General features: G+C 39.8%; 1 protein-coding gene across 1 annotated transcript; it reads right to left on the bottom strand.

Annotated features, from left to right (window-relative positions):
* Window positions 1-766: 766 nt before the first annotated feature.
* On the bottom strand, window positions 767-14995 carry LOC131104733 (dysbindin-like). Its single transcript, XM_058052231.1, has 5 exons — window positions 14893-14995; window positions 9447-9476; window positions 5733-5882; window positions 5457-5606; window positions 767-4135 (listed from the first exon to the last, which is right to left on the bottom strand). The coding sequence occupies exons 1-5, from the start codon at window positions 14993-14995 to the stop codon at window positions 3831-3833; spliced, it is 738 nt and encodes a 245-aa protein (XP_057908214.1). The 3' UTR covers window positions 767-3830.
* Window positions 14996-15527: the final 532 nt, after the last annotated feature.

Raw genomic sequence — 15527 nt, 5'->3', positions numbered from 1 at the left:
AAAAAAAGGTCTTAAGGCTAAAGCTCAGGTCTAAATTACCACGGGTTACCTCCATGGAGAGAACACAAACCACACACAAGCAACCCTGGCATACAATTAAATGCCGTGGGTGACAATTGATAGTAAAACTACACATTAGAAACTTGTTTAACCTGTACAACCAGAAATAGCAAGAAACAAAGTATACAAAAGCGAGGTAGACCATTACATTACAACATATCGCGTGATAGTCCATGATCCTTGAACATAAACATAACTACCTCTTGTAGCATGTGACTTGGAGAGTTAGCTTGGACATTGTAGCATACTCTGTCTACAGAGTACTCTGTCTGTACTCTAGTACTGTCTAGTACAGCAATGGTGGTCGGTGTATTTGGTACCTGGGCCTTCGGTGGGGAAGTGACCAGACAGAAATTTTCTTGGTAGGCAATGTGAGGGAATTTATGTTGTGTATTATATATATATATATATAATATACACACATACATTTTTTATATATGTATATATATATATATGCAAAAAATATGTATGTGTGTGTGTATATATATATAAAAATACATTAAAAAATAAATACAAAAAATACATACATAAAAAATATGTATGTGTGTATATTATATATATATATATAATATACACATACATATTTTTTATGTACATATATGTATAAAAATATATATACATAATAATATAAATATATATAATATATAAAATAAACTGTTGACCTTGTTAGCTTCCTTTGTTGCTAATGAACAATGAGCAACTAAAGTGACATGGAGAGCGGTCTGGAACCTGTAACGAATTGATGTGTTGAGACACTTTTATTGCAATTGTTGATCCGAAATTATTGAGAATCCTTCAGAAAAGGCTTAAGAAACATGACAAATTGCCAGGTGGCAACAGGTATGGCTCGTCACTTCCGTCAGGAACACAGAAAAGGAACGTGACAATACACTTAAAGACAATGTATATGAAGTGTTACCTACAATTTAGGTTTTGTGGCTTCAAGTGGGTTTAAATTTGGTGGAAACGGGCTCAAATGGCTTTTTTTTTTAATGCTGAAGATTGCCGACCCTGGAGTTAAGAGAATGACTACAGGAAAGAAGACAATATAATAATGCAAACTTAAATTGAGGTTTGGCCTTTTTAAAAATTCCATTCATTTTTTATTCATATTGATGTAACATGTTTATAGTACTATAAGAAACAACATACACATAACGTTTATGCTACCAAAAATTTGTGAAAAGGTTTCCAACTGTACTCGTCTTGAAATCCACAGGCGCACATATCGGCCTACTGTATAGTTCTTACACTCTTTATGACGTGACATCAAGTGTACCTTCAATAAATGCATGCAGTGCACCATTTGTGCCATATACAGTGGAACCTTGGTTAGCATCCGCCCCGGTTAGCATGCGTTCCGGTTAACATCCGATCGATAATCAATACTCCGATTAGGGTTTATGGTGCTCATTCTGATTCTGATACCGATATTCCATGAGTACACCGCGTATATCTCAGTGTTAGAAGAATCTATGTTCTTTTTAATTTAAGACAGCTGAAAAAAAATTGCCAAAATTTTGATAAGGAAGGTCAGAAACACTATTGAACAATCAAGAAAGAACATGTACCAAACTACAAGGGTTGCATATCCTATAATGTGATTGCATTAATTAGTTTGCATTAATACAGGTTTTAATAATGAGTGTGTCTATACTGCAGATGTTTACAATAAAATGAAAGTTAGCAAGTATACAGCTCTATTTACATGTATTTCATTCTGCATGTAAAATTAATAATTACTCTTAATAAAATGTGTTAGTTGGTGTCTGGAACAGACTAATTAGATTTACATGGTTTCTTAATGGAAAAATTGATACAGATTTTGTACGTTTCAGCTTTCGTTGGACCTTTTGAAAAAGGTTAATGTTCCACTATGGTATTACAATTGAAGACAAGAAACAGTTCAAGTTTTTTTTCCGATTTCTTTCCAACACGTCCGTCCATTATATTGATAAATGACAATGTATTATCAAGAAGTTTGCCAACTTCTCCAGTGCATTTCTATCCCACACCCACTCAAACTAACACACGCTTTGATTACACAGGCATATCTTTGTCTTTTAAAAATCCACTTCAAGTCATTTCACACAAGGAGGGAGAGGAACAACACATCCAGCTCAGTACTTAAAGTACATTAATAACAGGTGCCACTTTAGTTTGAGTCATGCAACACAAAGCTGTTGTGTAATTAAAGGAAATATTGTCACAGAAGGCATGCATTCACAGCTCCAGTTGTCGTTGCATTGCATTAATGTAAATAGCTTACACATGCACACAACAACAGGTTTTGTCAGCTACATGATTGTGTAAGGGGGTTTTAAACATGAAACAGATGCACAATATTTACTCAACATTAGTATACTCCTGGAAAGATGAGACATCTTTGAAATAATTCTAAGATTTTTGCAGTTTGATTTTACTCGGACTCTATATAACCACCATATATGTAATTTGGGTGACATTTAGAAAGTAATCCTAACTGTTTATTATAACAATATGTAAAACCGAAGCGGCAAAGTTTAATTTTTTCAGTGTTTTCGGTCTCACTTTACAATAAGGTACACAAAAATACAGTAGTTAGTGAGGAACTAATGAAGAACTAACGATGAACTAATGACTAAAGCAGTGTTTTTCAACCTTTTTTGAGCCACGGCACGTTTGTTACGTTGGAAAAATTTTGCGGCACACCAATAACCAACGTTATTTGCTTCTTTCAGCTTTTTCCCGATTACGGACTCGCCACAGCAGATCCTTTTGATCCGCATACTAATTTAACCAACAATGTTACAAAATGTCACCACTACCTCTCACGTGCATCACTAAGTCTATTAGAGGAACGAGGCAATATTACATTTCTCTGCCAGTCTTTACACCAATGACACGCGACAATGACATCATATTTGCAGAAAATTATTAATACGTGTTAATTAAAAAAGTAATATTGAATAATTCCTCACGGCACACCTGACGATTTCTCATGGCACACTTGTGTGCCGCGGCACAGTTGTTGAAAATCACTGGACTAAAGCATACAAATTTACAGTATTAATAAAGAACTAATGAAGAGCTAATGAATAGTGGTTAGGCTTAAGTAGGTTCGTTCCTCATTAACTACTGTCATTTTGTGTACCTTATTGTAAAGTGTTAGCGACTTTTCTAACACAGTATTTCTACTGCTGTTTAACGTTCAGCATGTAAAGGGATGTGCGTGAGAATAAAGTTGTTAACTTTTAGTACGTTGGAAATGTTTCAGCCAGAGCAACCCACAAAATGTTTGTCATGCTGGGCTTCAAACGACTTCAGACATTTGCATGAGGCACTTCCACATCGCTAAGGTACAACCCACTTATGAGTTTTTTTTTTTTTTTTTTTTGCATGAAATTTTATGGCTTTTCTGTTGTACTGAAAGAAAAATGTGCAAATTGATAATGCACTGCATTTTTTTTTTGTTTAACATGGCTGCTTTAGTACCTGCTCTGAAGACAAAGCAAGCAGGGGAGAGGTTTACCTCAGGCTCTAAGCAGCCGGAGCATTTAAGTGTGTGGGCGTTGGAGAAGTCCCAACGGTATAATTTGTGTTAAATGTCAGGAAACAAAGTGGAGCTTCACCTGACAGTTTTTTTTTCTAAAGAAAAGAACAAGTATATTTCTACATATAAATACACATACAAATATTCAAAGGACAAATAACAGCAGGTGAACCATGCTTGGGTTTCTCCACAAATGTGGAGAGACAGTAAGAGGAAGACGCCGCACTCTTTATTATCTTTATAATCTTTTTGAAGATTTAGTCAGAAGGCATCTTTGCTCCTCTTCCTCATCCTCTGTTTCTTCATCCCCGGTTTGGGGAACAGAGGTCAGCAGTTGGGTGTCGGCATGGACTTCCTCATCGTCTGACTGAATCACAGGCGTTTCGGCCCCAACCCCGCTAGTATCGCTTGAGCCTGATGATGTTGAGGACATGCGTGATTTCGACCCATTGTGGACTTCATTTTGCCGTTGCAAAGGTGGACACGCCCTGTAGACCACCTCGGCTTCTTCATCCACTTCATCTTCATCTTCGTCTTCCGCTTCTGTAAACAGAAGGCGCTCAAAATGCGTGTTCTTGTCTGGTTTTGTTTTTCTTTTGGTAACCTTCATTATTCAGTGGCCCCCGTGAACTGAGATGACAGCGAAAACACAAACGTATCTGCTCAACATCTTCTTTCCCTGCATGCAAAACTCATTTGTTTAAAAGGCTTGTTTTGAATAATTACAATTACAATAATTACATTAATATAACTATCATAAACCTGTGGTTTTGCCACAAAAATGTTCTGCGTCTTAAAACGATGGTTGTTAATTGGCTTGGCGACTTGTGGGACCCACCATTACTTTTTAAAGACAAGCGGACACACAAGCTGTAGACATTTTTTATCTAAAATATCTTATATTTAATGGAAAGACTTTAAATTGCACTTGTAATTTAAAGGGGGCCTAGTATGCTCATTTTCGGCCCTTTGTATTGAGTTATGGACCCCTATAGAGTAGCTACACACAATAACCCGCACAGAAAGCTTTCTAGATCTTCCAGGATCTGCACCTTACAGCCGTATTTTAATTCATTCGATCACTCAAGCCTGAAAATTGCACTCTTAAAAATGTATTTCCGTCTCAATGTAAGGAATTTATATTTATAAAAAAAAAATAAAATGAACCTGGTTGTGGGGATGGACCTACAGTAAACCTCGGATATATCGGAAATTCGCTCACAACGGACAGATAAAAAAGAACCGATTTTTCTGTAATGCATTTCCAATAAAAATTCATTGCATATATCAGATTTTTTATAACGGATTTCACCTATTTCGGACAAAATCTCCAGTCCCGTTCCAATGCATTTCCATTAAATTTCCCTCGCATATATCAGATGGCCGCATCATGGCGCTCCGATTCGCCGAATCGTGACAGGCCGCTATACGACGTCATTTGCAGCGTTTGCAGCGTTACCTGCGCGTCCAGGTACATTGGAAACATAGTCAAGGAAATGCCTTTTTATAACGGATAAAATCCAATTTACGCATACACCGGATATAAATCCGATATATTTTCCGGTATACGCATAGAACGGATTTCGCTTATATCGGACAAAACCAGTGGGAACAATTGAATCCGATATATCCGAGGTTTACTGTATTATGCTCATTTTCGGCCCTTTGTATTGAGTTGTGGACTCCTATAGAGTAGCTACACACAATAACCAGCACAGAAAGCTTTCTAGATCTTCCAGAATCTGCACCTATTACAGCCGTATTTTAATTTATTCGATCACTCAAGCCAGAAAATTGCACTCTTAAAAATTGATTTCCGTCTCAATGGAAGGAATTTATATTTATAAAAAAAAATAAAATGAACCTGGTTGTGGGGATGCAAGTACTCCCTCATCTGCTCCTGAACCTGAGTTGAGGAACACATCGAGGGCGTCTTGGTCAGAGATGTCCATCAGGTCCATCTGCTCCAGCACATCCACGTTCACTTCCATAGATGAGATACTTCCCATTGGGGCTGCATACACAAATTGGGCTATGAGTGATTGTGTACATTGTGATTTTTATCTACTGTATTTAAGCTGCAATATTGATCTGTAAATTATCCTATTAGGGCAGTGTCAGTGTCGCTACTGTCACTCACGTTTCCTGCTGTCTATCTGCAGGTGAGTTGAAGGCAGGTAGTTATCCACATCATGTTGGTAGACATCTTCAAAAAAGCGTTGTCTCTCCCTCAGCTTCAGATGCTGGGCAGAATTGTTGTCCAATACTCGCTGGGAATTGTCTGTCTCGGCTGAACAATAGGAACAAGTTTAGTTTCAGCTTATTTCCTAGAAGTTGCTAAAGTTGTATATAATTCTAATTACTGAGTGCTCAATGACAGTACTTCTAAAGAATGTAACAATCTTTAGAATCATCTATGTGTCAATCTTGTGAGTGACAGTTGCATCTCACCCCAGTGCACTTAAGTTTCCTTGGGACCTTGAAGAGTCTAAGTGGTATAGAAAAAGGATGGCTGGATAAACTCCTTGTATTACTGTGACCCCTAGTGGTAACTGTCAGATGTCAGTCATAATGAATGAGCAGATGAAAACAGCTCTTCTAATATGGCTCCATCATTTTGTAGGGCTATTTAATGGTAATGGTAATGGTAGTGGTTTTATTTCATTTGAACATGCATCAGATTACAATTGAGTGCATCCCATAATCAGTTCACAGTTCCACATGTCCAAAAGGAGTAGGAAGAAGCAAAGCTTATTAAATCCTACCCCTCCATCTGGTACTTTTACAATCCGTAACTGTTACATTTGTTCACTTCCTGCTTTCCATAATACAGTTTAAGGTTTTTTTGTTTTAATAATGCACCACGTATCGAAGTACAAGGTGATATGACCATACAATGACATAATGTGTACCGTAGTAAGTGTCAATATAGTGATATATATAGCACATCACGACTGGTTCAAGACTCTTCATCCTTGTATTTAGCAAACATCAACTGCTTGTATTGTTTCTTGAATTGGCTCATCGTTGTGCATTGTTTGAGGTCCTTACTCAATCCATTCCATAGTTTGATTCCACATACTGAAATGCTATGGCTTTTCAACGTAGTCCTAGCATATAAGTGTTTCAAATGTAGTTCTTCCCTGAGATCATATTTCTCCTCTCTTGTAGAGAAGTATTGGATGACATTTTTAGGTAATTGGTTATTTTTAGCCTTATGCATTATTTTAGCTGTTTGAAGATGAACTATATCAGCAAGTTTAAGTATTTGTGATTTTAGAAATAAGGAGTTAGTATGTTCTATGTAGGCGGCATTATGAATTATCCTTACTACCCAAAGAGATGTTAATGTAATAATTCAATTATTGTATACAACAGAAATATAGGTGGAGGTGGGTGTTTCCGTATAGTCTCGTATTTTCATGTAGCAGACATGTAATCTTGGTGGCATATGTGTTATGTTTATTGAATGATTGATGAGCAAATGACAAATCTTTAGTTTTTTGTTGTGAGGCAATTGTTTCACATTCAGTATTTTTGAGTTCCAACAATATTTTGACTTTAGTATAAATTGTACTTGATACTCAGTGCAAACAGGAGTATCCACTCCTGTTCGATGAGAAACAACCTTTCTCAAAGTTTATTTTTTTCCTTCATGAACGACTATCTTAGAAATAAGCTTACCGACATCCCTTTTTGAATGATTTCCATATGTGACGTCAGCGCATGATGCAGCATTTTCGCTTTGACTTTACATGACTTTTAACTTCAAATACGCTTTTTTGAGCCTGTGATGACAGCAACCTGACTTATTTATTATTATTTAAGATTTCTGATCATTACAAAAATCATCTTAATTAAGGAGTTTGATGTAAGGATGCATAACTTAATCAGGTGTTTGATTCCAGGTTCCTCAGTAGGTGCATTTTTTAACACTACCACAAAGATATTAGTATCAGTGTATCAACTGAGTGGAAGATCCCTTCTTAAATTCAATGACACTTGTGATCTGTGATAAAACCAATGGCTTCTATCCAGAAACTCCTTCTCTGTCCAAGCACACACTGACTCATAATAACCTAAGGCTTGCTCTTATGTAATGCTGCTACAGTCCTTCAACTGTGCATCCCTACAGTATATTGCAGTGCAAGACCTATTGCCTGGGCAGCCTCTACACGCATGCAGAAATACGACAAATACTTTTTTTTTTAACGTCAGTGCTGCACCACATTATGCAACCTGAGCGGTGCGTCGATGTCACAACAATGTAAATGTGGTGTCAGTGATTGGAAGTAAATGCTACAGTGGGTCTGCAGGACTCAGATAACCCTCATTCAGGGTAATACAACAATTTAATGCTAGATTAAAGACTCTCCTTTTTTTTCTCGTTTGCCAAATGTGCTCATTCATGCCTGTTTTATGATTATGTTGTCAGCGATTTCTAATGCAAAGGAATGTGGCTCAAGATGTAAACCTCTTGCACAAGGGATTATGTTTGATTCCAGGGGCTTACCTCTGTGCCTCATCCACTACTTTAATAAGTCACTCTGACATTATGTCTCTGCATTCCAGTTGTCCCCCCCCCCCCCCCCCCCCCTATTGGTTTCATCCTACTGTCTGTGGCTGTACTCTCTGTGATGACAACATTCAGCTACATGCGTCATTGGCTGCTGTGTGTCGTTTTAATGGCGCAGTCATAGATCAAGAGACCGGGAAGCCAAGAACAAATGTTGCTATTGAAGCAACCAGTCACATGGTATGGCTTTCAATCCCCTTGTGACAAGGGGAAAGAAATCCCATGATTGCCTGCTGAAGTGAGTATTGATGTAAGAGAGAGAAAGTACTTGCACTGCATGAGCAGTCACATCTGACAACCCATATATCTCCAACAACCTGCAGCTTGTATTTTTCCCTCGGGGGTTTTAGTGATGGTGTGACCCAGCTCTCAGCAGCATCTCATCATATTTAGGTATTACTGCTATTTAGCCAATCACTCACCTCTGTTGGTCGTGCAGCCACAGCAGTCCATCAAGCCTAAATCATTTATGTGTGAGATCACTGCACCGCAGCGAGCTCACCCGCCATGCTACCCCACACCACTTTTGCACCCCACGCTCCTAGCTGTAAACACACTGTTTGTTAATGATGCTGGTTGCTCCCGATACCCACGTCCTGCAGGAATTTCCACAACCACCAAGCACCATATTCACAGTCACATTGAACGTAAGTAACAGTAATCAATGTACCTCCCTATCGCTGTCTCTTTGTCTCAATGCCCAGGCCAGAACCCCACCAGCTCTGATTGAATCTTCAACCACGTGTGATCACATTGTGTATTCCCAGGCCACTTCCATCCATACACCCAAAGCCATTAGGGCTCTTTACTCGGGCATACATGCAATGATGACCTCCAGTATTCCCCCCACTGCTCCCTATTTGGATATGTCAAAAAAAAGGCCTCCACTGAAGTCACATGTAGTGCATAATTATCATGCACCAACTTACGAATCATATTTTGTTGACTTGACATTTTAACAGTGGTCATACCTTGCAGTCATATTCCAGGCCGTTGTTTGGACACCAAATTGGTATCAATGTTGCTCTATTTGAAAGATAAATTTGCTTGCTTGGTTTGTTTATTTGACATTCTTGTGACTGTTGAAATAAGAACACTTACATTTGGGACAGGAGGGAATATTATGTAAGAACCATGCAGTCCCTAATATACACAATGGAGCAAAGTGCAGAAGACATTCAAAGAGATTATTAGTGCTGGTATCAGGCACAAGAAAACCTTCATACCCTGATTAAATTTTGCATTAAAAAGTCTACGAAATATGAGTGTTTTACTTACATGCCAGGCGTTTGTTGTGGTTGGTTGACCCTGTAGATGACATGATCAAGTAATGGTGTGGGACAGATTGTCAAGGCTGCAGCACAGGATGCTGGTGCAAGTCAAGCATGTCATCTAGTCATTGCATCTCTTCAATTTGGCACCACTAGGATCCAGCATGTTGCTCTGCTCTGCCCTTTTTTGCTGCCCGTCCCTGACTCCCTCTCCCCCTTTGTGATCAACCCTGGTCGGTTCTTTCTAGGTTTCCCTGTCACTGCTTCACACTTGCATTCTCACTGCCTCTCTCGCTCACTCTCTGGAGCACACACACACAAACACATACTCGCCTTAGCTTGGTCTGTCAGATGAACTCAGCAGGGTTACTGGGAGCTGTGCAGCTTCGGGAAAGGCTGAGTGATAGTAGGAATTGTGGCCTGTACCAACTGGGAACAACAGGAGGGGTCGCAGGATCAGGAGCCTTTTTTAACATTTTTTAAAACATGACATTCCTACACTGCTAATCATATTTAGATTCTACTAAATCTTCATAAAATTATGTCTAAAATTATTTTTTCTGAATAGGGCTGAGCCCATCTTACTTTTATACATCTTATACAATACCAAAATTGCAGCCTTGCGTATCGTCCAACAAATCATACACACTTTTATTGTCTTAAATTCCGATCTTTAAGCTGCTCCGACTAAATTTAGAGGAAAAATTAGATTTGCACATATACGTATAAGCCGTACCGAACTACAAGCTGCCCACGTCCATGTCATAAAATTGCATATTGTGGCAGACACAAGTCTGTGAGGACCAGGCAGCTCTTTATTTGAAGGGAGCCAATCATGAGCTATGAAAAAAAACTCACAACAAGCTTGTTAATCACTTGTAAATTGCAGGAAGTCATTACCCACTATAGCAATCTTACCACTATCAACTTAACACTCAAAAGATAGCTAAGAAATATACAATACAAGAACCAAGTTTAAAATTAAGAAAAAAAAAACGGCTATTATAACATTTACGTAATATTGAGTACTAAGCTCCTGCTATTGTGGGTTGACAAGCTTTCATTGTTAGCTTGTGAAGAGCTACTGTTTCCTCACTGACTTGCAAACTGCACAGTTTTTTTAAAGGATTTGTCGTTGTTGTGAAGTGAAGGACATATCACAACAATTAAGCCATAAATTAGCTGCACTGCTATATAATCCATAATCCGCATCTCTTACTTATCAAACTGGATATCGGGTTGTATCTGTTTATGGTTCACAGCCCTATCAACAACGTTAGAGTATAAGATGTTGAATGAACCAGCCATGTATCTTGTTGCGCCCTAGACAGTGTTTGTCTGTAAGTATTTTATGCTTATTATTGCTATTAATCGTCTCAATATCAGCATAAAAATATGATATCAGTCGACATCAGTATCAGATTTTTGTTCCCCAAAAATGAAAACCGATAACCGAGGCTTGTGTTCCTGGACGCTGTGACTGTAGTGAGACATTTTAGTAAGTAAGACATAGCGACATAGATAGATACAAAAGCAAACTTTATACAGCAACAGTTGTTTGATTTAATATCGGATCAAAGAGGTACAGTAGCTGTGGTTATTTCACTTCTGTAATGGTGTTCTTGCATGGTGTGGGCAACCTTTTGATGATCTATTGCATTGCACTTTGTAGTCACAGCCAGGGCTTACACAAATTAAACTGTGTTAAATTGCAGCAGAAGCTCCATGGGTTGTAATTATTCAAAATTGTCCTTTTTTGTCGTTCTTTGCATGAGCTTATTAATTCAGTCATGGACGACAGTATACACATTGTAGTGTGTAATTAACATATGAATGGACATATTGGATGCACAGACAAAGTGTTTGAATCCCAACAAATACGCTCTTGCAAAGATCTGCAGCCACTGGTGCACATGGAGCGTTAATAAGCACTTACCATCATGCCCCCCCCTGCAGGCATCTTCCATGATAAGAGAGCTCTAACAGCCAATTATGTCACACTCCAACTGAAGGATGATCTGTTGTCCAACCACTAATGTCTAGAAATCTTTTTTTGCAGGCTAAGCCAATACCACATCATCAGTGGGTTGTTCTATTTCTATTCTGGCAGTGAGGTGAAGTCAATTTGAGGCTCTATGTCAGTTATAGGTTGGAAGAATTACCTTTTGTAATTCATGAGATTTAGATCAATATATACTTTAATAATTTCAGTTAGCAGCCAGAAATGTACAATGAACTATATCTGGTGACAAAATGTATCATCACCACTCCTGTCCAATAATAAGCATGATCATGTCCAATAAGAAAAGTACATGTAAAGCAACAGTGACACCTGCTGGTAAAAACTACGTGTCACAATATGAACTTTGCAAAAGTTGTGTACTGGATTGAACTTTTTTCAAGCACACAAAATACACTTTGAAAAATGTGTTCCACATTATTATGGAAGTGTGTTTCAACCATTGACTTGTCCGTAGTGTCTATTTTGGGAGCCGATACACACCACATTGAAATGTCACATTTCCAAAGTACATATACTTTGAGGTACTTTTAAGCAGAATAGACTCAGGTGAACAAAAGGGGATTTCCAAATGCTGTTTCACAGTGATGTTGTGTGTGTGCATGTGTGTGTGTGTGTGTGTGTGTGCATGCGCGCAAATGTTTATGCCGCTCTCTCAGCTTTGTCTCAACTGGCTTCCTCTTTGAAACTGTGTTATCTCAGTTTACTGCACTGTTGCGTGTGTGTTTTGAGTCATAAATACACACACAAGAGTGTGCCCGTATGCAAAGACGTGTACTGTTCACGGTCACTTTTTATACAGACGCCATGACCCCGATGACACGCGGTAAGCAGCTGCTTTAGTGACAATCAAGTCAAAGCACTCAAACTGTATTAAAAATATCATATTGTATTGCGTAGGGCCCGGCTGGGGGTCACCATGGCAACAGACATCAGAGTGCCACATGCACGAATATTGCACACCTGTCTGCCAGTGTTGCAGTTTGTGCATCTGCGTCTCTTTTCAACACAGTATCGTATCTTGGTTGTGTAGCGGAATGCAAGAGGCGACAGTGGCAATGCTTTTGTTCTCGGATAGAGGAGCACGTCAAGGTGTTAATTAGCCATTGTGAGATGGTAAAAAATTGCCAGGCATTTTGTCTTGTTAGCACCGGGACACACACTCAATCTTGTTCGTGCATCTCACAACCATTTATTTTGTACCAGTGTGATACTGACAGCTTCTTTAAAGGTCCTATTCAAATAACTTGTCTTGTGTATTAACCGAGCTACAGCTGTATTGTTATTGTAGCAATTATATTCATCTGGCGGGTGTAAAACAATGCTCGTCTAAGCATCGATCATTCGGAACAAACTGAATGGTGGTTGCTACTGGCTCTCAATTTTGCAAGGTGCTTGTTTGCTATCAGCATTTTTTACCTGAGGACCGGTGTACAAGTCTTGTGCTGGAAGATACAGCCATCTCGATGAGCGAGGTATCCACTCTTTTGTCTGTGAATGACGCTGAGACTAGCAGTTTGCGTCTGCCAGATAAAAATTGTTGTTCATGTTAGCTGCTATAATAATACAGTAAACCTCGGATATATCGGATTCAATTGTTCCCACTGGTTTTGTCCGATATAAGCGAAATCCGTTATATGCGTATACCGGAAAATGTCCATTTTACGCATATATCGGATTTATATCCGGTATATGCGTAAATCGGATTTTATCCGTTATAAAAAGGCACTTCCTTGACTATGTTTCCAATGTACCTGGACGCGCAGGCAACGCTGCAAACGCTGCAAATGACGTCGTATAGCGGCCTGTCACGATTCGGCGAATCGGAGCGCCATGATGCGGCCATCCGATATATGCGAGGGAAATTTAATGGAAATGCATTGGAACGGGACTGGAGATTTTGTCCGAAATAGGCGAAATCCGTTATAAAAAATCCGATATATGCAATGAATTTTTATTGGAAATGCATTACAGAAAAATCGGTTCTTTTTTATCTGTCCGTTGAGAGCGAATTTCCGATATATCCGAGTCCGATATATCCGAGGTTTACTGTAATATAACTTTTGTTTGATTAATACGCAAGTCAGGTATGTACTGTAAATGGAACATTGTTGACGTTTTTTAAGGTGTTTTGGGAGGGCTGTCGTGTCAAAATTTCCCTTTTCCCACTTTTTTTTCCCCAAATACTGATACTATGTGGGAATGCATGAAGGTAAGATTTGATGACCGTATTGAGTCCTAATGTTGCATATTTTTTGGGTACATAACATCTGGACCTGTGGATGGTGGCTCTGTAGAGATTTGACCTTCCCAGGCTGATTACAATAGCAGGATGTTATATCATCAATACCTTCTGGCTGACAACACTAAGCTCAATAACTGTAAAGAAGCATTGGGCATGCTGTGAGAGACAGTTGATATGATGTGTGTTTGCCATGTTATTATTTTCCTCTGTCTCCTTTGTAGAGAGTGACTGAGAGCGTCAGTTTCACTCATCACCGAACACCAAACTTGTGGAAAATTTAAAAGGAAAAAAAAAAAGTCAAGTAGGCGACTCCCTGCCTTGGGCTCGCAATGAGGCATGGCCGTCGTAGCCCCCGCCGGGTGGCTGCTCACAGCTAATACATTGCCAGGAGGCGTGTGCTCAGCCGGGGAGTAGGTGGCCCCAGGCCCACTCCAAACCCTAATTGAGAGTGCCAACACTGGCAGACATGTGGTTTCCCACTAGCTGTCCTTGGTGTGACAAGTGCTGACCGAAAGTGTTCGAGCTCCGCGGGTTTCTTGTTTGGCCAGATTGTTCCGTCACGAGGGGGTGGCGTGAGCCGGACTGGAACCCAAATGCAGAGACACTTTCAAAAGTAACAAAAAAATGTTTATTAACAAAGGGAATCCAAGAGAGAAAAAAATGGCGACACATGACAAAAACAGCGGGGCGGCACGGCGGTCTAGTGGTTAGCGCGCAGACTTCACAGCTAGGAGACCAGGGTTCAATTCCACCCTCGGCCATCTCTGTGTGGAGTTTGCATGCCTCCCACATTCCAAAAACATGCTAGGTTACTTGGCCACTCCAAATTGTCCATAGGTATAAATGTGAGTGTGAATGGTTGTTTGTCTATATGTGCCCTGTGATTGGCTGGCGACCAGTCCAGGGTGTACCCCGCCTCTTGCCCGAAGACAGCTGGGATAGGCTCCAGCACCCCCGTGACCCTCCTGAGGATAAGCGGTAGAAAATGAATGAATGAATGACAAAAATAGGAACCAAAAAATGGACTAAACAGAGTCCAAAAAGTACAACACAATACATTGCTAGCAAACGGCTAGCAGCTAACACGGCTAACACAGGGGGACAAAGCACTGTGGACAAAAGGTCACACAGACAAAAGGACAAGAAATAACAAAAACCGTAACACAAATCTAATGAGCTGGCACTTACAAGCCAGGAAGCTAGGACACGGAGGGCTAACATGTTGTCGAGAAAGCGGAGGGCATGTAGGACGAGGAAGTACAATCTGGCGACCAGGTACACCTGCTGCCATGCTTTTAGAAGGCCAGGCACGAGATTGGCAGCGAGAGTGAAGGCCCGCCTCCTGTCAGTCAGAGTTGCACTACCAAGAATAGACAGAAGGCGGCAGCAGAGCGCCAAAACAGCTAGCAACAAGCAGGGAGGCATTTTGCCTTTTTATTGTCCCACAATTTGCCATGGCAATATCTGTCTTTTATTTATTCATGCTATATGCCTGAAGAAGCTTGAAGACGAGTTTGCGCATTGTTTGTGCTCTGTTTACGCATAAGTTACGCACTTTTTACGCAATTCGTGACTGAAAACTCATTAAATGACCATGCTCTGTTTACATCACCACTACCTCCCGTGTCCTCAAAGCAGTCATGGCATTATTGGGGGGTCCTGCTGTGTCCCCTGTGATGCCATGCAACAGCAGGCATCAGTCCAAGCGTCATTAATTCCCCCATTTGCAAGGCACCTACAAGATGTTGAACTTGAGAGAAGATGGTCTCATTATATAAAAGAAGTTTTATATCTCTGCTGCAGAAAGAGAACGCCTAAAGAGC

Source organism: Doryrhamphus excisus, chromosome 16 (assembly GCF_030265055.1).
Source record: "Doryrhamphus excisus isolate RoL2022-K1 chromosome 16, RoL_Dexc_1.0, whole genome shotgun sequence".
Taxonomy (NCBI): Eukaryota; Metazoa; Chordata; class Actinopteri; order Syngnathiformes; family Syngnathidae; genus Doryrhamphus; species Doryrhamphus excisus.
The sequence above is the reverse complement of the archived record's forward strand: the minus strand, read 5'-3'. Positions and strand labels throughout refer to the sequence as shown.

Excerpts from the sequence above, each read along its gene's own strand:
- LOC131104733 (XM_058052231.1), bottom strand. The coding sequence starts at position 14,995 with ATGGCAGCAGGTGTACCTGGTCGCCAGATTGTACTTCCTCGTCCTACA. Across the intron at positions 5,883-9,446 it reads CCACAACAAACGCCTGGCAT|CCGAGACAGACAATTCCCAG; the intron begins GTAAGTAAAACA and ends CCTATTGTTCAG. Across the intron at positions 4,136-5,456 it reads ACTTGCATCCCCACAACCAG|AAGCGGAAGACGAAGATGAA; the intron begins GTTCATTTTATT and ends TTCTGTTTACAG.